Genomic DNA, 26,324 nt, shown 5'->3' with positions numbered 1-26,324 from the left:
ATGAGGAAGCAGATGAATATGAGACCTTGCTCAAATGCCCTTTTTCTCCTTTTAATACGTTCTCTGATTTTATGCTTTGCCTCTACTGCAGGAAAGTTGCTTATGTGGAAATTTAGCAGAGGAGAAGTTGCAGGGATTAATGGATTCATTCAACAAATAGTTATTAAGCTTCCACTGTGTCTAATACAGGGTATAGGATCATGTCCTCTTACACAGAAGGTTTTTGTCACCTTTTCTCTATTCTCACTGCTTCCTTGCTTGTTCAGCCTTCAGAAACTTGGACTAATGGGGTAGCCCTTTCAATGATTGCTGCGAATAATATTCTCTTTCAATATCTTTTTCATTATACTACTGAGGTTATACTTATTACTTTGTACTGAAAATGTTTCTTAATGTGTCTCTCCACTAGGCTGCCTGTTCCTTGGGGACAGGGACTGTGAGTTTATTTCTGTATCTCAACACCTGGGTCTTCCTGATGCAACTAAGCAAGCCTAATGTCTTCTTGTTTGTGAATATGATGCTCAACACCTCTCATATTTCTGGTATGAGTTACAAATCTGTAAATCACTTGTTATTTGGCCTCTTTCCATTTAGCCAGGGTAGATCAAGCTTCAGAGTGGATACTTTCAGAGGTCTCTTGTCTCCCAAGTCCTACCCTTGCAGTGATAGGCCCATATAGTCCTTCGCCCTGCAAATATTTATGCTTCAGTCAGACCCTGTGCTGGGCCCTGAGTGTACAGACCTGCCCATCATCTCTCTGAAATAGCCTTTCAAATGATGATATAATAGAAAGACTTCTGGAATGGGAGTCAAAAGACTGACTTCTGGCCCTAGCTAAGCCATTAACTTGCTTAGTGACTTTGGGCAAACCCAGTTCTCTTTTCCTCAGCTGTGAAATGTGATGGTCATATAAGATCATCTCTAAGATTCTCTTCACCTCTCATCTTCTAAGAATATGGAGCTGAGGGCAGCATATCCCACACTCTGTGAGTCAGCTATAAATGGCCAAACTTCTGTGAAAACCATGTAGATGCTTCCTTAATATCCACGTTGGCTGTCCTCCTGCCTTCAACAGTGTTCTCTTTGTGTCTGTCCGTCTCATGCCTTAGAAGCTTCTTGCTTGAGGAAGGAAACGAATGATTCCTAGTGCAAAGCTGCATGCAGAGGATTCACTAACAGCCCTGAATTATGCCTTAAACCTGAGGCAGCATAGTCCCCACTGTGGTCCTGGTTCTGAAATACAAGAGTTTCTTGGATACTTTTGTTAGAAAAAGCTCTAAGGAACCTTCAAGAATCAGCTTCAGTACTTGTAAGACTTGTGTACTTATACTCAACATGACCGGTATCTCTAGCCCTGTCTTACAAATGAGGCAATCAAGGAACAGAAAGGTAAAGTGATTTGAGGTAATCTAAATTATACTCAGTGAAAATCAAAACCATCTTCAGTATCATCATCCTTTAGAGGCTCTCTTTCAACTACCCAGGCAGGGTTACGGGTCCTTCTCTGTTCCCACAGTCCCCTGTGCTTTTGGCATAGTCTTTATCTTATTGTATTATCATTATCTGTGTGTCTGCCTGCAGATCAAGAATCAGATCTGACTCATCTGTGCAGGTGTGCCACAGAGCAGCTGTCAGTTAATGTTAGCTTAACAAAACTGAACTAGGTTTTTATTAACATAAAAATTTGGGCATTGCTTGAGGGAAAGTTTCCATCTGTTCACTCCAGGCCAGAGGGAGAGCTTTTCTCTTAACCAGGTAGAATTAATTAGAAGTATTGCAATGGAACATCCCTGGAATAGGAGTTAGGAAACCTGGCTGGATCTTCCAAATGCTAGTTTACCAGATGTGTGATGAGCAAGCCACTTTACCCCTCTGTTCCTTGGTTGCCTTATTTGTAAAATAGAGAAAGATACACCCATCTTGTGTGATTATCAGGGATGTCATCAGCACAAGTTTAGTACTGATAAGAAAACTGTAAGCTGTAAAGTGTTAAAAATAAGGGGTTGTTATTTTAATCTCATTGAAGCAATCGTACCATTTTTTTGATGCATAAAACTACTACTTTTCATACTTATGTAAAACATAGGAAATCCAGTGAAAACTCTTAAAATGGTAAAGCTGGTTCATCTCAAGTCCTCTTAACTGCTCTCAATGTGTGTCCCAACCCAGTAGGAAGTATAGCAATTTTCATCTCGGCTGCCTCCAAAAGTATATCAGAACTTGACCTTTTCCAGGAAGGTAAACAGGCCCAGCTAAATTTCCAACCACAAGAGGAGAGCCAGGGAAACCTGATAGACCCAAGCAGATTTCTTTATCACCTGCCTCTTTGGCTGAAAGGAGTATTTCTGTTCAAGACTGAATAAGGACACTTTTTTTCCAAAGTAAAAATAGTACTTCTCTTTCAGGGACTTTAGCAAATAGCAGCCTCAAAAATAACGAACCTTAAAAGGGGGGGTTGAGGTATGAGAGAGAGATCTGAGTAGTATTGGTATATATCTAGAATCATAGAATTTTATCGTAGGAAGTAATGTGAGAGCACATGTTTCTGATGAAGAAACTTGATGCCCAGAGAGCCAGAATGAAGTACCCAATATGTCACAGTAAATCAGTGGCAGAGTACACCAGAACCGAGGGGTCCTGTCTCAGAACTACAGTTGGTCCTCTCTGCTGATTTCTCTCAGAGCTTTCCTGAGCAGATGCTGCTGTCCTCTGCTGGCGCACACGGCACACACACAAGGCAGCTTCTCTCTCTTCTCCAACCCTGGCAGTCATCTGTAGACAAAGGGCAGCAGGGAGTCTGCAAACCTTTAATAAGGGCCGTGGGCCTACTTTGTGCATTAGTTTAGTGAGGGAAACACAAACACACACAGTTTATTGTAGAATACTATGGAAGCTGTCAGTATAGAGGCAGATTATCTCTCCCTAGCTGTGAGGATTTATGACATTCTGTTGGAAGAAATCAGTTGAGAAGCTTGAGACCTATTAATACTAAGGAAAATGAGAGACAGAGAGAGAGAGGTGAGATTGAGAGAGAGATGGAAGCTGTGTCAGGGAGAGTACAGTTACAGGAAACAACTCCCTCCAGCCATTTTATTTACCTATTTTTATATATTTATTTATTTATTTTTGGCTGTGTTCGGTCTTCATTGCTGCGCGCAGGCTTTCTCTCATTGCGGCAAGCAGGGGCTATTCTTCATTGCGGTGTGCGGGCTTCTCGTTGCAGTGGCTTCTTTTGTTGTGGAGCACGGACTCTAGGCGCGTGGGCTTCAGTAGTTGTGGCACATGGGCTCAGTAGTTGGGGCTCACGGGCTCTAGAGCGCAGGCTCAGTAGTTGTGGTGCAAGGGCTTAGTTGCTCCGCGGCATGTGGGATCCTCCCAGACCAGGGCTTGAGCCCATGTCCCCTGCATTGGCAGTCAGATTCTTAACTGCTGCGCCACCAGGGAAGTCCCACTCCAGCCATTTTAAACAGAGAGGAGTTTAATATAGATTATTAAGGTACTTTAAGTTATTGGAAGGGCTCAGGGAGTGGGCTCTAGGCTAAGCTTTCAGGAGAGAACCAGTAGATCTTTTAAATTTGAAATACAGTGCCAACACTGCAGCCCAGTGATCGGAAACTCTCATCAGCACTATTGACATCGGGCCTCTGGGGCCTCAGGGACCAAACCCTGGAGCAGAAAACTCTGTCATCCTTGCTAGTAGTAAAAGCAAAAGGGAAAGGAACATGTCCTCTGCCTCACGTCTGCCTTCCAGATCTGTTGTAATGGCATATAACAGATAGAGACCAATTTGTATCCATACTCTAGCACAAAAGAGTCTGTGACCCTTTCAATCTCTACAATAAAGGAATACAATACAGTAAAAGTGGGGGTGGATGCTGAGCAAGTCAGTCCATGTAATACTGTTGAGTTTCACAAAAATAAAACTTTTTTAAGAAGATAGCTCACTAGATAAAGGTACCATTAGTGCTATTCTGTACATTTTACATTAGTAACGACGGGTGCTATATTATTGATTTCCATTAACTATTCTTTGCTTACTACCATTTTATTAGAATCATTTTTTCCTGCTCTTTCAAGAATATGCTTGTAAACTGGTTTTGCCAGGTATTAGCCAGTGGTTTTTTGTTTTATTTTGTTCCTCCTGTAGTTCTTCTGTGTATCTTAGTGTTTCTCTGCCTGCTGGTTAAGCCTTTCTCCGGGTCCTGCTTTGTTGACAGCTCTTGCACACACCTCAGCTCCCTCCTGCCTCGCAGCCACTACCAGCTCTCACTTCTAAGGCTAGCATTCCTCTTCCTCCTCTTCAGTTCTCTTTCCCAAGGCCTCCTTGCAAAATCTCCACTCCTTTGTCTCTGTTCATCACCCATTTTCTTTCTTTATTAATTATCCCCAGTAAGAGGGACTAAAAAGTAATGCCATCTGGTCTGGTTGTTAGAAGTCACGATGTTAAATAACATGACGTAAATTTTTTACCAAGATTTGGGGGGAAAATATCATTTTTAGTTTAAACAAATAGGGCTATAGTAAGGAAGATAATGTAAAATCCTCATGAAATTTTAGATAAAATACAAGCCTGTTAATAGATGTCATGTGTGTTGTTGCTCTTTCAAGGCAACAAGAACCCCAATGCTCCAGATTTTAGTATTTACTTTGTCTCTAGAAGTTGTTACTTTGGTGGGAAAATTTGAAAAGAATTGGTCTACTCTAATACAAATTAGAGAACAGACTTGTGGTTGCCAAGGGGAAGGGGGGGGGGGGAGGGAAGGACTAGGAATGTGGGATTAGCAGATGTAAACTATTATATGTAGGATGGATAAACAAAGTTCTACCGTAGAGCACAGGGGACCATATTCAATATCCTGTGATAAACCATCATGGAAAAAATATTTTTTAAAATGCCTGTGTGTGTATAACTGAGTCACTTTGCTATACAGCAGAGATTGCCACAACATTGTAAATCAACTATACTTTAATAAAAAATAAAATAATTTTTTTTTTAAAAAGCACTTAACTAAAACTACAAAAAAAAATTGTTCTACTCTAATGGAAATTCTTTTGGTTGAGGAAAACATAGCAAAGCAAAATTGCAGGCACTTCTGTTTCCCTAAAGAATGTTGAAGTTGGAGAGATCTAATGATGGGGGTATAACGTTCAGAGATTCTGCCTAGAGAGTCGAGAGAGGTTTCTCAGAGTAGAAGGTACTAGAGTCTGTCTTTGCGTTACGCGGGCCTCTCACTGTTGTGGCCTCTCCTGTGGCGGAGCACAGGCTCCGGATGCGCAGGCTCAGAGGCCATGGCTCACGGGCCCAGCCGCTCCGCGGCATGTGAGATCTTCCCGGACCGGGGCATGAACCCGTGTCCCCTGCATCGGCAGGCGGACTCTCAACCACTGCGCCACCAGGGAAGCCCTAGAGTCTGTCTTTTAAAGGCTACTTATTAAATGTTACACTGCTTGTGGAGGGGAGTAAAAATCAGCATTCCTCAGTACAAATGTGTTCTTCGGATTTTCTGTCCACAGGGACAGCCTGGGGTCTTTGGAAGAGTAGTTACTGAAAGGAGCAATCAGAGAAGGAGCAGGGTGGAACCTCAAAGATTAACTTCATCAGGCTTCCCTGGTGGCGCAGTGGTTGGGAGTCCGCCTGCCGATGCAGGGGACACGGGTTTGTGCCCTGGTCTGGGAAGATCCCACATGCCGCAGAGCGGCTGGGCCCGTGAGCCATGGCCACTGAGCCTGCGCGTCCGGAGCCTGTGTTCCGCAATGGGAGAGGCCACAACAGTGAGAGGACCGCGTACTGCAAAAAAAAAAAAAAAAAAAAAAGATTAACTTCACCTACAAAGTAAAGTGGGAGTATGCATTTGGGGAAGCCTTGAGCTAGTCAGGTAGAAAGAAGACAAACCATTTAGAGTCCACATACAGAATTTGTTCCTCTGGATCACGTAAATAATATTTAAGACATACTTATTATTTTCCTTTCTCTTTCCTTCGTCTGTAATCCTGAGTCATATCATTTTAGAGCTGAAAGGGATCTTATGGAATGTATAGAGTCTACTACATTATGTAGAGTCTGTGTTATTCATCACTGTCGAAAAGAACTTTGTACTGTGATGGAAATGTTCTACATTTTTACTGTCCAGTATGGTAGCCATTAGCCACATGTAGCTATTGAGTGCTTGAAATATAGCTAGTGTAACTAAGAAACAGAATTTTTAATCTTATTTAATTTTCACTAATTTAAAGTAAAATAGCCACCTGTGGTTAGTGGTTATCTTGTTGGACAGCTGAGTTAGACTATCTAGTATTGTCATCCATCTTCATTTTACATTGTTTTAAGAGAAAATAAATGACTGAGTCTCCCACACTGGAAACCTGATCTTGTAAAATTAGCATCAGCACAGTACTCAGTGCTTTACATTCATTTAACTCTAGTGGAGGCAATACAGGCAATGGCTGAGAGCTTGGACTCTAGAGCCAGAATGCTTGAATTTGACTCTCAGTTTACCATTTAGTAAATGTGTGACCACTTAATAACTGTTTGATCTCTCTGTACCCCAGTTTTTTCATCTATATAATGGCAATAATAATAATATCTTCCTCATAGGTTTGTTGTAATGATTAAATGAGTTAATACATGTATAGTTCTTAGAATAGTGCCTGGCACATAGTAAGTGTTATATAAGTGTTACCTACTATTATTTATTTTTAATCTTTACAACATTTGAGGAGGTGTATCATATGCCCCATTTGAGGAAGTGGTGGCCTAGATAGGCCTTGCCCAAGGTTACACAGAATGTGTATGGCAGAGCTAATCATTGATCATCTGACTTGTAAGTCCAGGCTCTTTGCAGTTCTGTCTTTTGCCTCTTAATCCAATATCTTCCATCATCCCACAGAGTACAAGGAGATGGAAGAAGTTGTTTCTTGCTGGGTAGTATTTATGAACTGAACCTTGAAATAACAGTTTCAGTAGCAGAAACATTTCAGACACAGGGAATAGCTCAAAGAAAGACCCAAAGGTAGGAGAGAGCTAAGAATGGTTCTTCTTGTACTTGTATAATGAGAGGCTTCCAACACATTCTTTTTGGTACCCTAAAGTATAGTCACTCCACTCTTTTCTATTTCAGGGAGCCCCTTGACACAGAGGAAAGTATCAATACCCAGTTGTTGTGTATCCTTCACAACAGCTGATGAGCCATCTCCTATCTACACCCCAGTGGTTGAAAACACAGATTCCCCCATCTGGAATTTTCAACAGCAATCAAGGTTTGTATTTTATGATGTTCCATCAGCCTTCCAAAATCTGCGTTTTGTTCCAAGAGACAAATTCAGAGTGAGGAATGTAACAGACACAACAATATTGAGCAGAGTTGGAGAATGCTTTCCTTATCAAACAGTTATTTAATCCTAATGCTTATGAATTCACAGCTAGTGGTGGTTTAAAGGTTTTGTTGTGGTGTGTTTTAACTCTGCTCAGTACAACTCAAAAATTATTCAGTGAATAATTTTGCTCTTATATGCTCTGCTCTGTTCTGGGCAGTGGGAATTAAAGGTTATCGATTAAGACAGTCCCTGAAGACCCCTCAGCTAAGTGTGGAAGAATGTATGCAAGCTATCTAGGTGAAGAAGGCAGAGAGGACTGATCTCAGGAAAGGCTGTGGATTATACATTCTTGGAAAAGATTTCTGGTGCAGTGGAAAGAACCAGGGCTTGGAACTAGAGAGACTTGGCCTCATACCCCATCTGTGTCATTTACTAGCTGTGTGAACAAGTTACATAACATCTCTGAGCCTCAGATTCCTCATCTGTAAAGTGGAGGTAATTTTGACAGGGTTATTAGGAGGTCCAAATTACATGACATTTAGGGAAATTACCTCCTGGTACGTGGTAGGTACATAACAAATGACAGATCTCCTTTGGAAGCTCAAAAAAAGGGGGAGATGGAGTCCTGTCAACCATGTGGCAGTGCAGCTCGGAGGTCAGGGGCTGGTACAGAGGCCCACTGCTGTGGTACCAGGCTCTCCTCCCTTTTCTTCTGTTACCTGTTGCATTATCATTAAAAGTGGGATTCTGTTACTAATTATTGTTACTATTATCTTTACACTGAATCACCTTTTGCAAAGTTTAATTCTTGTCCACCAGCACCAGCCATGCCACATGGTATCTGATCTACTGTTTTCTCACAGTGTTTATGTACCTAATCGAGTCTCAGCAGTTGCTCACATGTTCAGTGTTGTGAAATCTGAGTGGTTGACTTGAGTCAGGAGCTATAACTACAGTGACAACTCAGTACTGTCTATGGTGAGCTACTGGAAATTATAGATATTCTGGCCATAGTGGCCAGTACTGAAATATCAAATCTGCCTCAAAAGATAGGTGACCAGAGGGCTGAGCTTCTAAGTGAGGGTGATTTGTTCATTCAGAACCTAACTTTACTAACTTGTTAAAGCAACATGAACAATCACCTCATTTCATCCCCTTACTATACAGTTGCGGAGACTGTGGCCCAAGGAGGTTACATAGTCTGTTGGTAACAGAGACAAGATTAGAAGAAAAATGAATGATGGTGCTGTTGGCAATTTCTTTATCACAAAATTGTTTCATTTGATCCTCGTAGAAACCTTGTAGGTAGATAATAATATCCCGTTTAACAGGTAGGAAAATCAGGGCTCAAAGAGACTGAGTGCTCAGGGGCACTCAGGTGATACTAGGAGAGCTAGAATTCAGAGGTGGATATTTTGACCCCCGGCTAGAATTCAAATCTCTGACACAGTATTTGTTCCAAGTTAGCACAGTGCCTCTCACTGGTCTTGAAGTTGGCTCTCTTCAGTTCCCCAGTGGAGTCTGGAGAAGGAAATTAAGTCTCTTAGTTTTTCTGGTTCTCCATCTTGCTCACCTGGAGCAAGGGTACCTGCTTTGTAGTTTAAAACTATACAATTCACTTCATATAAAATATATTAGAGGTGCTCAGTGAATTCCACATTGAATTCTTTAACCTGGTAAGAAAGTTGGGTACTTTCTTATTTTGGTGCCTTGCCTCTGCACAGTGTGGCTCTGGAGTCAGGCAAACTGGGGTTCAAATCACAGCTCTGCCACTTACTGACTCTTATGTGACCTTGAAAAACTGACTTCACATCTCTGAGCCCAGCTTCATCATCTGTAAAACAAGGATAATAATGTCCATGTCATAGGTTTTTGTGTAGATTACATGTATAAGAAACACTTGGCACCGTGGCTGGCCCAAGGTATGTACTCAATAAACACTCTTTCCTCTCTTCTCACCATCTCCACGCACCACCACAAGGCATAAGAAGAATCCTTACCTGCTCCAATAAAACGGGGTAGGGGGGTAGGGGGAAGAATACTACATCACGGTTGCTTGTTTTTAGGTCTTGACAAGTTCCTCGTTACTTCACCTCTCTGAGCTTCTATTCCCTCCTTTTAACTGTGAAGATAAAAATATATCCTAGAAGATCATCATAAGCATGAAATGAAAATGGTAGAAAAGTGTTTTTCAACTATAAGGTGTTCTTCAAGTCTGAGTTTCATACTAGAGGAGCTTCCTACACAGTTAATCTATGGTGGTTGTTTTTCTTAATAGGCTGTCTAAAGAGCTTCTTTTGGATCCACGACAAACTCTGGTCTTCAAAGTTTGGCATAAAGGAGGTATGAACTCTGTCTTACTTGGTTGTAAAAATAAGTTCACACCATGTTGACAATTTGCCAATCCTTTTCTTTTTCTAACCAAGTAAAACCATGGCACTGATGGTTCTGGGAACACATATGTATGTTAGAGGTAATCCCACAGATTACTCGCTCTCTGTCATTAAGAGCGGCCTGAGGGAATTCCCTCGCGGTCCAGTGGTTAGGACTCGTAGCTTTCACTGCTGTGGCCCAGGTTCAATTCCTGGTCAGGGAACTAAGATCCCACAAGCCGTGCAATGTGGCCAAAAAAAAAAAAACAAAAACTGAGCAGCCATAGCCCAAGCTCATTTTGCACCCTGTACTGGTTTTCTAGGGGGTTATTTGTCCTTTTTTTGGTGAATTATGTCTCTTGTTCTTAATTAAATATAATACATATGTATGTTATAGAAAATTTGGAAAATACAGACAAGTAAAAATAAGAAAATGCAAATCCCTCATAATTCCAAGGGTGATGGTCTTTCAAATGATTTCTTTCAAGAGCCACTGCCCTAAGGAAAATCAGTGAGACGTGATAACATAGGGAAAAGAACAAGTGTTTCTTATGTTTAAGGGGTGTTTTCTAGTTGCCTATATCAAGAGGACAGAACTCAACCCTGCCAGCTTTTCCCCGCCATACAAAAAGGGAACTTACAGTAGTTAGAAAGCAGGCTGTGGTTGCCAGTCTCTCATCCTCATTATCTGTCTTCTCTGTTGATTGTGGAATCACTGAACCTTCCCATCCTCTAAATCAGTTTCTCTGTGTGCCACCTCGAATCTCAGTGGCAGGACATGCCCAGCCACATTGCCCAGCTCTTCTCTTTCCCCCACAGGTGAGGAGAGGGTGATTGGCTTTGCCTCAGTGGACCTCTCCCCACTTCTCTCTGGCTTCCAGTTTGTCTGTGGCTGGTACAACATCACAGACTTCAGTGGAGAGTGCCAAGGGCAGATAAAAGTTGCCATCTCCCCTTTGGAGAGTTTGATGCACTTCAGAGAAGAAAGGCAAGCAAGACGTGGGATGGAGACCTCAGGATCACTGGTATGTATCCTGATTCACGTCCTTAACCAGTAAGGGTTCTACTGAGCAAAACCTATAAGAAGATAATTTACATGTGTTTGGTACTTTCCAGCATACAGAATACATTTGTGTCTCATAATGACCTCATGACCTTTTTGGGGTGAAAATTTCTGGAATTACATGGTGGTGATGGATGCACAATTCTGAATATACTGAAAACCACTGAATTGAACACTTTCAAAGGGTGAATTTTATAATATGTGAATTAAATCTCAATTTTTAAATAAAGTAAGATTAGTTGCAGTGTGGAATCTGAAACCACATTGGATTAACTTTTTTAAAAAAAACTCTGTTACATTAAAATCATTGGTCTATTAAAAAAAAATTAAAAGAGAATGGGAGGAGGGGAATTGATGATAGTAAGTACAGACAACTCTTTCAGGGAGTTTAACTGTAAAGGAAAGGAGACTTTCCCAGGCTGTCCCAGATAGGAGAGCTCTATCAAGGCAAAGACTGTGTTTTACTCATCTGTCTGTCACGCATGCCTGGCCCAGGGTTTGGTAAAGTGGGAATCAGTAAATATCAAATGAATGAATGAGTGAATAAATGCATGTGTGAGAAAAATGACAAAGAGTTTAAATAGTCCCCATATAGGAGGGTCTTTTCTTTACATCAACCCTGGTAATCGTGAGACAAGGAATATCACAGCCAGATTATCCTCACATGTAAGGAAAATGTAAGATGTCCAGCCAGGAGTTCACAAACTAGTGGAGGAAACAAGAGCATAAATAAAAATAAAACAGCCTTTAAAAAGCAGTCTGAGGGCTTCCTCATGGCGCAGCAGTTGGGAATCCGCCTGCCAATGCAGGGGACACGGGTTTGATCCCTGGTCCAGGAAGATCCCACATGCCATGGAGCAGCTAAGCCTGTGCACCACAACTACTGAGCATGAGCTGTAGAGCCCACAAGCCACAACTACTGAGCCCACGAGCCACAGCTGCTGAGGCCTGCGTGCCTAGAGCCCGCGCTCGGCAACAAGAGAAGCCACAACAATGAGAAGCCTGTGCACTGAAACGAAGAGTAGCCCCCGCTTGCCACAACTAGAGAAAGCCCACGCGCAGCAACAAAAACCCAATGCAGGCAAAAATTAATTAATTAATTAAATGTTTTTTAAAAATTAAAAAAAGCAGTCTGATAATGTAGTCTGTAAAATGGGGATAATAATAGTACCTACCTCATAAGATTGTGATGTTTAAACGAGAAAATGCATGTACCTTGCTTAGTACAGTGTTCAAATACATAGAAAATAATAAATTATATGCATACGATAAATTTTACAAATTTATTTATACTGCTTTTTTCCAAAAGGATTTGTGGCAACAAGTGTGCTATTTTTCTCTTTGCTTCTACAGATCCCAATATATAGTACCTTTTCCTTCCCTGCCTCTGATATGTATGGTGCATTCCCTGGCTGCATTGCAGGACAGACTCCAGAACAACTTGTTCACACCTCATCAAAGGAGGTTGATTTCTCCTCTCCTGGGAGGTGAGTGATTTCTTTATGATAGAAGGAAATGGGGTCAAGAGTGGAAGTGTGCAAACTAGCTTGTCATTTCTCTCTTTCCTTTATTAGAGGAAGAAATGAGAGACAGGGAAAGACAATTGACCTTCTTTCATACCCCTGGGAACCCCAAGATCCTATGAAAAGAGTTTTTATAAGATAGAAACTAGGGACTTTCCTGGTGGTCCAGTGGTTAAGAATCTGCCTTCCAATGCAGGGGATACAGGCTCGATCCGTGGTCGGGGAACTAAGATCCCACGTGCTGCAGAGCAACTGAGCCTGCATGCCAAAACTAGAGAGCCTGCGTGCCGCAATGAAAGATCCCGCATGCTGCAAATAAGACCCATCACAGCCAAAAATAAATAAATAAATATTTTTTTAGAAAAAAAAAAAGGGAAGTTTTACTGCTATCAAAAGGGTAGCTTCGGGCTTCCATGGTGGCGCAGTGGTTGAGAGTCCGCCTGCCAATGCAGGGTACACGGGTTCGTGCCCCGGTCCAGGAAGATCCCACATGCCACAGAGCGGCTGGGCCCATGAGCCATGGCCACTGAGCCTGCACGTCCGGAGCCTGTGCTCCGCAACGGGAGAGGCCACAGCGGGGAGAGGCCCGCGTACCGCAAAAAAAAAAAAAAAAGGGTAGCTTCAGTGCAAGGGACTCTTTTCTCTTTTCCTCAGAGGCCTTAACCTTCATCCGTAAAATCAGTCATCAGCTGTGTGAGAAACATATCATGACCCTTCCCCTCCCAAACCTACATGCCAGGTTATTTTGTGAAAAGCAGTTGGCCCACCCTTTTCACCTAGCCAACTGTGGATATGCAAATGGATATCAGGACTAGAGCATATTCCATCCTGTCAAAGGGTAGAATCTAAGACTAAGATTGCTTCTTTCCACCCCATTCCCCTCAGGCCCTAGTGTCATTTGGCATTCCCCTGCCTCCATCAGTCTTTTCCTTGTCTCTCTCTCTACCTCAGGGAGAAGGCAAGGGATCTTATACAAGCCACTCCTACAGCAGCAGTTACTGAGTAGACCCTTTATTCCAAGAAAGATACTCTAATACTGCTTAGCCACTCAAAGACCCATTTCAGTGTTATGTAGCTTTCCTACCACATGAAGAGAGCCTCTGCCCTCTGCATGAAGGGATCCCATGTGTATGTGAAATCCTAGATCCCAATATCTATTTTATAGGTGTTACGTTGACCATAGCCAATCCGTGAGACAATCAAAGGAATATCAGAATAATTATGCTGAGAGAATAATTATGCTGAGAGAGACAAGCTAGACAAAGAGTACATTGTATATGATTCCATTTATATAAAATTCTAGAAAATGTGTACTAATCTATAGTGACAGAAAGAAAATCAGTGGTTGCCTAGGGATAAGGCAGGATGAATGGAGCGGGAAAGAGGGAGGAATTACAAAGGACAGGAGGAAACTTTTAGGGGTGATGGATATGTTCATTATCTTAATGTGTGTGGTAATGGTTTCCTTAGAGGTACATATATGTTAAAATACATATTGTACACTTTAAATATGTGAAGTTTATTATATACCAGTTATACTTTAATAAAGCAGTGGTTCTCAAACATTTCCACTTCAGAACCCCCTTATACTCTTAAAAATTATTGATGACCTCAAAGAGGTTTGTTTCTGTAGGTTATAGCTATCAGTTTTTACCATATTAGAAATTTAAATGGGGACACTTTTTAATTTCTTACAATTTTTTTAAATTTTTATTTTTATTGAAGTATAGTTGATTTACAATATCATGTTAGTTTCAGGTGTACAGCACAGTAATTCAGTGATTTTATATATATATATATATATATATTCCTTTTCAGATTCTTTTCCCTTATAGGTTATTACAAAATATTGAGTATAGTTCCCTGTGCTATACAGTAGGTCCCTGTTGGTTATCTTTTTTTTTTTTAATTTTTTAATTTTTTCGGCCGTGCTGTGCAGCATGCAAGATCTGTCTCCCAACCAGGAATCAAACCTGTGCCCCCTGCATTGGAAGCACAGAGTCCTAACTGCTGGACCACCAGGGAATTCCCAGTGATCTGTTTTATATATAGTAGTGTGTATATGTTAATCCCAACCTTCTAATTTATCCCTCCCTGCAACACACCCCCAAACTGAGAAACTTTTAAAATATACAAAATCAGTTGTGTTTCTGTACATCAGCAATGAATAATCCAAAAAGAAATTGAAAAGATGATTCCATTTACAATAGCATCAAAAAGAATAAAATACTTAAGAATAAATTTAACCAAAAAAGTACAGAACGTTTTCTCTGAAAACTATAAACCATTGTTGAAATAAATTAAAGAAGTTATAAATAAATGGAAAGATATCCCATGTTCATGGATTGGAAGACTTAATATTGTTAAGATCAGTTCCCCAAATTGATCTGTACATTCAACATACTCCCTATATCACAGTCCCTGCTGGATTCCTTATGGAAATGGGCAAGCTAGTCCTAAAATTCATATGGAAATTTAAGGGACACAGAATAGGCAAAACAATCTTGAAAAGGAAGAAAAACATTCCCAATTTCAAAACTTACTACAAAGCTACAGTAAACAATACAGCACTGGTATAAGGATAGAAATAAAGATCAATAGAATAGAATTGAGAATCCAGAAATAAACCCATGTGCCAAGGATGCCAAGATGTCAAACGTGCCAAGATGGTTTAATAATAAGAATAGTCTTTTTTCAAGAAATGTGTTGGAACAACTGGATATCCACAAGCAGAAGACTGAAGTGGGACCCCCTTCCTCAGACCATATACAAAACTAACTCCAAATGGGTCCTATATCTAAATATAAGAGCTAAAACTATAAAAACTCTTAGAAGAAAACATAGTAAATTTTTATAACCTTCGATTAGGCAATGATTCCTTAGATATGACACCAGAAGTAGAAGCAACAAAGGAAAATATAAATTGGATTCATCAAAATTTAAAACTTTCCTTCTACAAACGATACCAAGAAAGTGAAAAGACAACCCACAGAATGTGAGAAAATATTTGCAAATCACAGATCTGATAAGAGACTTGTATCCAGAATATATAAAGAGTTCTTACAACTTAATAATATAAAGCAAATAACTCAATTAAAAATAAGCAAATGGGCTTCCCTGGTGGCGCAGTGGTTGAGAGTCCGCCTGCCGATGCAGGGGACACGGGTTCGTGCCCCGTTCCGGGAAGACCCCACATGCCGCAGAGCCACTAGGCCTGTGAGCCATGGCCGCTGAGCCTGTGTGTCCGGAGCCTGTGCTCCGCAACAGGAGAGGCCGCAGCGGGGAGAGGCCCGCGTACCACAAAAAAAAAAAAAAAAAAGCAAATGGGGCTTCCCTGGTGGCAGAGTGGTTGAGAGTCCGCCTGCCAATGCAGGGGACGCGGGTTCGTGCCCCGGTCCAGGAAGATCCCACATGCTGCGGAGCAGCTGGACCCGTGAGCCATGGCCACTGAGCCTGCGCGTCCAGAGCCTGTGCTCCGCAACGGGAGAGGCCACAACAGTGAGAGGCCCGCGTACCGCAAAAAAATAAAAAAAATAAGCAAATGATCTGAATAGATATATCTCTAAAGAAGATATACAAATGGCCAATAAGCACATGAAAGGTGTTTGATGTCATTAGCCATCAGGGAAATATAAATGAAAACTATAATGACATACCATTTCACATCCACTAGGATGGCTGTAATCAAAAAGACAAATTATCACAAGTGTTGGGGAGGATATGGAGAAATTGGAATCCTCATACATGGCTTGTGGGAATGTAGAATGGTGCAGCTGTTTTGAAAAACAGTCTGGCAGTTCCTTAAAAGGTTAAACATAGAGTAACCATATGATCCAGTACTTTCACTCCTATATATATACCCAAGAGAAATGAAAACATATGTCCACACAAAAACTTGTACATGATTGTTTGTAGCAGCATTATTCCTAATAACCAAAAATTAGAAACAACCCAAATGTCTATCAACTGATAAGTAGATAAACAAAATGTGATATATCTATACAATGGAAAATTATTCAGCCATGAAAAGGAATGAAGTACTGATATATGCTACCACATAGATTAAGCTTGAAAACATTATGCTAAATGGAAGAAGCTAGTCACAAAACATCACATATGTATGATCCCATTAATATAAAATATCTGGAATAGGCAAATCTGTAGAGACAGGAAGTAGATTAGCAGTTGCGTAGGGCTGGGAGGTTTGGGTGGAGGGTCAGGGGAGAGGAGGAAGTATGGAGTAATGGCTGTTAGGAGTAGGATTTCTTTTTAGAGTGATGAAAATATTCTAAAATTGATTGTGCTGATGGTTGCACAGCTCTGAATATATTAAAATCCATTGAATTGTACACTTTAAATGGGTGAATTCTTTGGTATGTGAATTATATCTCAATGAAGCTGTTATTTAAAAAGAAGAACGGACTTTCCTGATGGTCCAGTGATTAAGAATCAGCCTTCCAATGCAGGAGACGCAAGTTTGATCCCTGGTTGGAGAACTAAGATCCCACATGCCGCGGGACAATTGAGCCCGCACACCACGACTAGAGAGCCCATGTGCCACAACTACAGAGCCCATGCACTCTGGAGCCCACACGCGCCACAGCTAAAGAGAAGCCTGTGCACCGCAATGAAGAGCCCGTGTGCCACAACGAAAGATCCCACGTGCCACAACTAAGACCCAACTAAGCCAAAAATAAATTAATTAATTTTTAAATGAATAAATATTAATTAATTAAAAACAAAAAGAAGATGATTATTGCTGGGATCAAGTTCTTGAATACCATGCTAAGGAACTTGAAATTTGTTCTAAAGATAAAAAAAGAGAAGCCAAAGCTAGAAAGGAATGATAGTAATTGAATAGGTTAGTATATGTTGAATGCTTAGAACAGTGCTTGGCACATAATAAGGACTCCATAAATGTTGTTATTGTTATTTCAGTTCTGTGTTTTTAAAAAATCACTGAGGCTATAATGTAGAGAATTTATAAAAGGGGAATGAATAAGACTGAAGACAGAATTTTCAGGAGATGATTATAATCCAAGCAATTGAGTCGATGAAGCCAGAACTGTGGTAGTGGGGATGGATTTGCGGTACCATGTCAGGAGGGTGATTTGTTTGTTGTCACGAATTTATTGTTTGTTTTCTCATTGGTTGGGAATTTATTTTGCCCCCATTTATTCCTGATAGAAGCAGTACCACAAGAAGCAAGGCATCACGCCATGAAGAGCATGTGCAGAACATCCGCCGATTCCATGAATCCCTGCAGCAGGGAGAGGCAATCTTGCCAAGTGATGACAAACTGACCACATCACCCTTTTCCTCCCATACTTCCATTCTGACTTCCCTCAGGTGAGGCTCTCTGCTGAGTAAAGACACAGGGAACCATAGTGGAGCGCAGGGTGAAGGGGCAAAGGCAACCTGCAGTACTGCTTTCTATCAGCTACCACCGCTCCGGGATGTTTAGCAAGGGCTTTCGTGTATGTTAGCTTCGAAGTGGACCTGGAGCCTCACAGGATTCCTCACAGATGAATCTGTCTCAGCTTGGGGCCTTCCAGTCCTTCAGGGGGCTATATTTCTGGTCCATCTATAAATATAGAAACTTTAGATTGGTCATCAAACTTAATAATAACCACCCTCACATCTACTGTACAATTTATGAAGCCTGATCCTGCCTGCTGTCTCACTGTCTTTATCCTCACAGCCACTGGATTCTTCCAGACCAGCATCTGTCCTGTTAATGCTTCCCTATCTCTTTCTTAGTTTAGTCAGCATCTAAGCCAGAAAAGCACTGTGAGAATTGAAAGGACCATTAGAGATCATTTGGATCAGCCCCTGGATTACCTAGTAAGAAGTGTGGTGCAATGGAAAGGACTTGGCTCCAGAGTCAGATAGACTTGATTTCCAATCCTGGTTCTGCCATTCCCAGCAGAGGAGACAGCCATGTTGCCATTATAATTATAACCATGTATGATAAGAGTTCCAGGTTTCCTGGCCAGGGATACATGGAGGAATGAGTAAGATAAGGTACATGGAAAGATATAAAGAAGTCACATTTGAACTGGTCTTTAAAGGAACAAGTCAACAAATATGAAGGGCATTCTGTGCAGAAAAAAAATGTGCTAAGGCCAGGAGCATGAAACAATAAGCCCAGTTTGGGGAGATACCAGCAGTGCAGTTAGGGTGAGGCTGAGCATAAGATGTAGGGAGCAGGGCAAGCTGTGTGGGAGTCAGTTCTTGAAGGGCCTTGAATGTCAGGCCAAGAGTTTGCACTTTTACAACAGTGATTCTCAAATGGAAAGTGATGGGGTCGGGAGGAAGAGAATGTGTAAAGTTTGAGGAAACAAATATAAAAAAGGATTTTATTTTTTGAAAAAACTAATCTATTATTTGATTTCATAAAACAAGCTCAGAATGAAAGATTGGCAAATCTTTTTTGGTGGGACATGGGTTAGAAAGGACTGAGCAGTCATGCTATAGACTGGGAAATTGCTCAAACTTATAAGAAAGTAATATTTTCAGATTCTCATTCTAGGAAGATGCTGGAGATTGGAGGCTAAGTAAAACCATCAACAGTGTGGCTGCATTTTATTGGTCCATTCAATTGACATACTTTAGCACCCACTGAGGAAGGAGAGAAAGAAACTCTCCTTCACCCTAGAGCAGTTTCTCTCAGCCTCAGCACTGTTGACATTTGGGCCAGATATTTTGCCTGTGGGGGCCTGTCCTGTGCATCGTAGGATATTTAGCAGCATCCCTGGTCTCTATCCACTAAATATTAGTAGCGCCCCTCTCCCAGCTGTGACAACCAAAAATGTCTCCATACATTGCCGAATATCCCCTTGGAGCTAAAACCATCAGGCTAAAAACCACTGCCCTGGAGGAGTGGTTCTCAAAATTCAGTGTGTGTCAGAATCACATGAAGAGCTTATTAAAACAGTTATTGCTGGGACCTACCCATACAGTTCTTGATTCAGTAGGTCTAGGATAGGGCCTGAGAATTTGCATTTCTGACAACTTCTCAGGTGATGCTGATGCTGCCAGTCCTAGAGCCAGGTTTTGAGAACCACTGCCGTAGACAAATTCTCTACGAAACAGAGATGAAACAAGATAATGTCAATTTTGCATTACTTCCTTGGGTTCATGGAGCCCTAAAGCAGTGTTTCATTTGAGTCACAGCAATCCTGTGAGGCCTGCAGGGCAAGTATTACCAAACTTTTCCCACAAATGAGGAATTTGCAGCTAGGTGTTAATAGGTTCTATACCCAGAACCTCTGACGAGGCCAGTTGGGTTTGCATATTTTCTAAAGTTTCACCAAGTTGACATTTGTCTGCATGTTCCTGCTACAGGTATTTATCTATGTGGCATAAACCCAGATATAGACACCTAAGTAAATCCACTATGATTTGATAGAGTTGTGGCTTCTAGTGATAGAATAAGGATCAGCTTTGTCCTCTCATTTAATTTACGTTTGACTCTAAGATATGCAGACTGTTCTTAACAAAAGGATAGAAAGACTTTCTGTTTACTTCACAGTTATTTAGTGTCTGCGTTGTGCAAGTTGTGCCAGGCACACTGAGTATACTAGAGAAATAGAGAAGTTTGAGATGTTATCTTCTATTACCAGACGCGCATGGCCTAGTTAGGGAAACTAAACTAACACATAATGAGAAAACTAAGGGAAAATCTAAGGCAGAAGGTTAGATGCCAAGAGTGAAGAAGTTTAAGGGAGAGGTGGCCTAATGACTTGGGGCAATGGACTTTGAAAAGGAGAAATACGAGCTGCCCCCCTGAATAGGACAGGGACAGAGCAGGGAGCAGCTTGAACTCGGGTTCTAGCCTGCAGGGGTGTGAGGCAGAAATGAACCCAGTTGGGACAGAGCCCATGTACTATAATGGAAAAAGCATAAGTCTTGGAGTTCCAATTTCTGAGTAGCTGCATGCTACTTCTTACCCTAGACAAATCACTTAAATTCTCTGACCCTCACATTCCTTATTTGTAAAACAGTAATTACTGATCTCATCTGGTTGGATGAGAATTAAACAAGGTAATGTGTTTGAAAGCATAAAACGTAAAATCCTATGCAAGTGAAGGTGGTAATAGTTGGTGTGATTTCTCCTTGGAGTAGTAAGAATGAATGGGCCCCAATTAAAGGTTTTTGAATAGAAGATTTTTGTAAAGCCCGTTTATTCATGTCTGTTTATCCATTCAGCATTCATTTATTTTGTGCCAAGCACTGTGCTGGGTGCAGTAGATGTAAAGGAACCAGCACAGAGTTCACATCACATCAAGGGAAATTGATGTGAAACAAACAAATGATATGGTTGAAGAGTACAGAAAGACTAGAGCACAGAGGAGAGGCCCTTAAACCAACTTAGAGAGTCAGGGAAGGCTTGCTGGAAGAGGTCACTTGCTTGAAGGTCACTTGCTTGAACCATTCCATCAGGAATGGTTAAAAGGTAGCAGAGGTCAGTGCTAGTCCAGAGTAAGGGGAAGTGAGGACTGGAATGATGATAAGAATGGTTCCCTATAAGGAGGTAGAATACTTGCTGGACATCAGAAGAGGAATCCCATTAGCCAGATAGAGGGGGAAAATGTTGTCCCCGGCAGTGGAATTGTAGTCAGAGAGGTGAAGGGTGAATTGGTGGATTGGAGAGAGAGGGGCCCTGCTGTTAATAGACCAAGTGAGAGATGCTAAGGTCCTAGCTCAAGCAATGGAAGGTCAGAGGAACATAAAAGATGCTCATAATCCCAGTGAATGACCCTTTTTTCTTCTCCCCTTCTTCTTTTGCAGGAGGAATCTGAGTGAGCTAGATCAGATCCAGCAGTACTTCAGCCAGAAGCTCACCAAGCCTTTACTTCCCCTCAGTCCTCAGACCCATACTGCCATCTCGCAGTGCCAAGAGAGTCAGGGGGACCATCTTCGGCCAGGAGCCAGCAGCCTAGACCCCGAAAGCCATTGCATCCTGGAGAAATCCAATAACCTGGTGTTGCAAGTCAGCTCGTTAATCACGGGTATGGCTCAGGGCCGCTCCTGATGAGGAGTTATGGTCATGGGTACTTATTCAAAAAGCATTTGAACGTGTGCCTTCAGACAAGTCTTTATGGCAAATAGAGACCAACAGCTTTCACCATCTTTCTTACTTACTTATTTACTGTCTTCCTTTTGAAAGGAGAGACGTAGTAGCATGGCACTGGGACATGTGCAATGGAAAGAACATGGGACTGAGAGGCAGGGGACCCAAGTCGAGTCCTTGGTGGGTTTGTGGCACGGACTTAACTGTTTGACTCTGAGCATACCCTTTCCCTTCTTGAGCTTCAGTTTCCCCAACCAGAAAAAGGGGAATGGATTAGATGAGTTCTTCAGTGGCAGTTCGTGAACTTGTGCCACTCTATTTTCAGAAAAACTCAGCTACAAACATATTTCAGATTTTAATTCTCAGAGGCCAGAAGACTACACTTTTAGCAAGCACCCCAGATGATTCTAGGTGTTGGTGGTCCATAGTCTACCCTTGAAAAGCCCCCTTAAGTGGTGGTTCTCACTTTGACTGTATTGATATCATTCAGGGAGATTTTTTTTTTTCTTGGCCACACCGCGATCTTAGCTCCCCGACCAGGGATTGAACCCGGACCCTCAGCAGTGAAAGCACAGGGAATTCCCGGGATCATTTTTCTCAAGCAGAATGTGTAGATTCTACACAGGAATGAATAAGTTCAGTTTTTTCTCTTTAAAGGGAAAGCAAGCCACCATGGTTGATATTAGACACAAACCTTCCTGCCCTCTTCTCCCAGATACCTAACCTTTTGGTAGCCAGGACCACAGAAGTGTACTCTGTGTTTGGCTTCCACTTACTGTTTATTGAGCCAACTGTGCCAGGCATTACTGTGTCACTAGTTCTGGCAGGATACAGTGGTGGACAAGACAGGCATTGTCTGTGCTTTCATCAAGCATGCATTCTATAGTCAACCAAAGAAGCTGCCCCCCAGAAAGAAAGCATAAGAGCAAAACAGAGGGAGGCTTGTCTGGGGTGGAGGTGAGAGTGGATAAGGAGAATCCCTTTAAAGGTCATATTAAAAGAGGAGAGTGAGGAGAATCAAAGGCTTGAAGCCGAAGGGCCTTGAAGGCAAGCTTAGTAGTTTAATCTTTATCCTGGAAGAAAAAGGGGAGTTCTAAGCAAGGGGATGACGGAAGGAGAACTGATTTTCACAAGGAGAGGATGAATTTTGAAAGGAGTTACTGAATGCCTATATATGTGCTACACAATGTATGCCTATTTATCTCATATATTTTTCACCATAACGCTGTGAAAAAGGTGGTGTTTTATCACATTTTAAAGATAAACAGACTCAGGATAGTTTGCTCGTAACCACAAAATTGACAAGTGACAGTAGAGATTTGAACCCAAGCCTGACTGGCTCCAAAGCCTGTGCTCTTTCCAGCACACCATGCCGCCTCCATTTTCTTCACAAATCTCCACAGCCTTATCATTTGGTTCATGGGTATTTCTTTGCTTTTATTTTCCAAATAAAATAGTTCTAATAGCTGTCATCAAATAGGTAAATAAGTGGATTCTCATTTTGGTTTTTAATATAGGTAATTACTGAAGTAAATGGAAGCATGAACATTCCTACCAGGACTCCCAGCTCCCAAGAATTCCTGAGCATGAGCAGATAGTCTCTGAAAGTGTTTCCACAGACGTAACCACAGCTATAAATGATTTTGGTCCTCTGATATTAGAATAAAATGCTAGAAATTGTACCGCCTTGAATATAGTTTCACTGACTCTTGGGGGCAAATTAACTATTATTAAGGTTTGTTCAAAGGTCTGATTGCAAGACTACATCTGAAACTAGAAGCTAATGTGGGAAAGTTGAGTGGTCTGGGGCCCTACCTTGTAGTAAGAGTGATATCTGTTACTGTTTAGATCTGCAGACTATCACCCGGAACTCCCAAGGATCTTTGCGTTCTCACCAAGCGAGGAGTAGAAGCAGAGAAGTCACCACCCTCCCAGATGCTCAGGACATAGCCACGCAAGAACGAAGCACAACTCCAGACCTGCCATTGGCAAGAGCTCCAGATGAGGGCAGAAACTCCCCACCTCCCTCTACTCTTGAAGAGACTTCAGGTGGAAGAGGAATGCTTCACGAGGCCCTGGGGCACACGGTACCCACCACAAGAATGCAGAGCAGTGAGGACACCAGGGCAGGCCTGGCCTACAGTGATGAGGACTATGAAGAAGACATCATTGAGCCCAGGGCCCTCAATGAGGTCACCACCGTGACAGACAAAACTAGCCCTTGGTCCAGTTTCATGTCAGATGCAAGTGAGATCATCAGCCCTCAGCCTGATGAGGGGCAGAGGGAAGGCCCCTCTTGTCCTTCAGAGCCTTTCCCCAGAGAGGAGCTCAAGGTCAGAAGTAGCTTTCTGTCCAGCCCGGAAAGGACTGTTAACCCCCACTTGCATAGGCAGGGCTCTCCTAGCCAAAGTATTGTTCCTTGTGAGGGCATGGCCTGTAAGGCCAGGATTGGAGAGCCTGCCTCAGCAGGCCCTCAGCTCAGCTCCCATGTGACACTCTCAGGAGCCCAACAGAGCAAAACCTGTGTTGGGTGGCACTCACCAAAGGCAGGCCAGGACCAGGAGCCCAAGCCAGAGGCCCAGGCTGAGAAGGAAGTGGCCTCTGATGAGCTAAGTGACTCTGCTGATAGCTCTGAGAAGCTCCCTCTACACCCAGCCTCCCAGAGCAGAAGGGAAAACCATAAGCAGCCACCCATCAACTGCCCTGACATCAGGCAGAAGCAGCAGACATCTGGGTCAGAGGTGTCCACGAAGCAGAGCATCCTTCTGTATCCTTTGGTGTTTCCCCCAGGTAGCCCCTTAAGCCATCTCTAGGCATTTTGGGTGCCGGTGCTTAGGCCAGCCGCATGAGCGTGAGCAGTGTCCCCCCTCATAGAATGCACTCAGGGGCATGGGGAGCCCCTTCCTGCTGAAGACTCCCCTGTACTGATCAGGTGCTACGATTCTACCATTATCATCAGGCCTCTGAAGTATAATGCTTCGTACTGGGTTTAGATGTTGGTAGTACATTCATTAGCCTATCCTAGCCTGATTTATCTGATTAATCTCTGGGTATTTTACACCTGAAGGCAAAGTTCTGCATCTAAGGAATGAGACCATTAATCTCAGTTGAAATTTCAGGGGAGGATATAGAGAAAGAAGAGTCCTACCACGGATTGAGCATTTACCGTGTGCCAGGCACTTTACGTACATTTTGCATTCGGCCACACAAGTCTTTAAAGTTGGTATCATTTCTATTTTGCATGTAATGAAATGGAGACTCAGAGTTTTAGTGACTTGCCTAATTAACTTTTTTTAAAGGCAAGTGATGGGTCCAAGGGGAGGGGAAAGTGGGCACTGTTGAAATGGTCTTACCCAAGCCCCCCCAGGATGGCAGTGTTGATGGGGAGAGGGGCATCTGACATTCCCCCTCTTCCTCCTTTGAAATGCAGATGGGCATGTTATGGGGAAAGGAAACCACTTGGGACCATCAGTAGCCCTCACATCTGTAGCCTAACCAGCTGATCACATCAGCTCACCTGATATCCCAACAATAAGCAGGGGTTATTGCAGGGCTGGTGGGTGAAGCAGGCTGCCTTTGTAGTGCTTTGCAGTCCTTTCTCCACTAGAAATCAGGGGGCCTGACTTCGACCTTTCGGACCCAGCTTTTACTACTTGTGTAACATCAAGCGTATAGTTTAACCTTTCAGAGCCTCGATTTCTTTACCTATAAGATGGAGGTAATAATCCCTTACCCACCAGACTGTACATTCCCAAGGAGGTCAAGGACCTTGTCTTTCTCCATGTCCCCAGACATGACACACAGAAAGGATCAGTAAATATAGATTGAAATGAGCTATCAGTTTCACAGGATTCTTGAGAAAATCAAATGAGTGGGAACATTTGTACGTACCACACAGATGTGATTCTTGATGCAAGGCAGAGAGAAACCTGAGGGTAGGGGGATGGGCTCAGGAGAGGCTTAAAGCGTGAAATGGCTAGAGGCTGAGCACTAAAAGCAGAGTGCCTCGGTGTTCTTTCCTGGCCTCATTCTTCCTGGCTTCTGATGTTTCTGCCTCTGCAGTCGATTTAGTTGTGCTCAGAATTTATGGTCAGTGGAGGAGCAGTCACATGTGCCAGGTCCTAAGGGCACTGCTTTAATTCGGGCCTTCCCGACTACTCATTCTTTCAAAAAGTGAGTATTGCCAGGCCCGGTGCTGTGTAATGACGACAGAGATTTGAATCAGACCTTACCTTGAGAAGTTCCCCTTATGAGGTAGGAGACAGGTAATGACAGTAACAGTAAATAGGCAGTGATAAATAGCCTTTATTGTTCTAAGGCATGGACAAAATGCTAGGGAACAAGAGGTGGAAGCTGCCATAACTCTGGAGGTATCCCAGAAAGAGAGACAGTAGAGCTAGACCTCAAAGATGAATAGCCATTCTGTAGGCAGGGACAAGAACGTTCTAGTCACAGCGAACTGTGTGCGCAGAGGCGTAGCCACTTGAAGGAGCCTAGCCTGTGGGCAGAAGTCACTGTGGTTAGAGCCCCCAGATAAGAGGGATGGTGAGGGGTGAAGCTGGGCTGGATCTGAAGGGGCCTTTTATATCTGGCTAAGGTACTTGGACTCTGTCTTGTTAGCAGATTAAACTTCAGTTTCCTTATCTTTAAATAAATAAGTAATAACAGTAGTTTTCTTGTGGGGTTGTTGTGAAAATTGAATTAACAATGTAAACTACCTAGCATAGTGCCTGGTGCGTAAATAGTGTTCAGTAAATGTTAAGCAAGCGTATGATTGGTCAGATTTACATATTAGAAAATTCTCCCAGTACCTTGTAGAGGGTGGATTAGGTCAGTGGAGACCAGAAGCAAGGAGACCAGGTAGGAAACTTGCAGTAATAATGAAAGATGAAGAAAGTCTGACCTAAAGCATAGACTGTTTTATGATGAGGAAAAGGAGGAGGGATCTGAGAGGATTAGAGAGGGGCAGGGTGAGA

At 42.4% G+C, this 26,324-nt stretch overlaps 1 protein-coding gene across 10 annotated transcripts in view; it reads left to right on the top strand.

Annotated features, from left to right (window-relative positions):
- The window catches only part of C2CD3 (C2 domain containing 3 centriole elongation regulator), a 131,510-nt gene that overhangs the window by 84,359 nt on the left and 20,827 nt on the right, over nucleotides 1–26,324 (top strand). For 7 of the 10 annotated variants that reach the window (XR_003428060.1, XR_003428061.1, XM_027083356.1 and 4 more), the window contains 7 exons: nucleotides 7,119–7,257; nucleotides 9,593–9,657; nucleotides 10,506–10,711; nucleotides 12,103–12,236; nucleotides 17,460–17,621; nucleotides 21,066–21,286; nucleotides 23,197–24,115. Coding sequence is in view for 8 of the 10 variants with exons in the window: in XM_027083356.1 (XP_026939157.1) it covers nucleotides 7,119–7,257; nucleotides 9,593–9,657; nucleotides 10,506–10,711; nucleotides 12,103–12,236; nucleotides 17,460–17,621; nucleotides 21,066–21,286; nucleotides 23,197–24,115 (1,846 nt within the window). In the remaining 2 variants the exon portion in view is untranslated. Of the gene's footprint in view, nucleotides 1–7,118; nucleotides 7,258–9,592; nucleotides 9,658–10,505; nucleotides 10,712–12,102; nucleotides 12,237–17,459; nucleotides 17,622–21,065; nucleotides 21,287–22,865; nucleotides 23,177–23,196; nucleotides 24,139–26,324 lie in introns of those variants that run through there. The other 3 variants (XM_027083357.1, XM_027083361.1, XM_027083362.1) reach the window with 3 other exon arrangements.

This window comes from Aethalodelphis obliquidens, unplaced genomic scaffold (assembly GCF_003676395.1).
Source record: "Aethalodelphis obliquidens isolate GAN/ISIS:26980383/991018 unplaced genomic scaffold, ASM367639v1 scaffold50, whole genome shotgun sequence".
Classification (NCBI taxonomy): Eukaryota; Metazoa; Chordata; class Mammalia; order Artiodactyla; family Delphinidae; genus Aethalodelphis; species Aethalodelphis obliquidens.
This window is presented reverse-complemented; position numbering and strand designations above follow the sequence as displayed.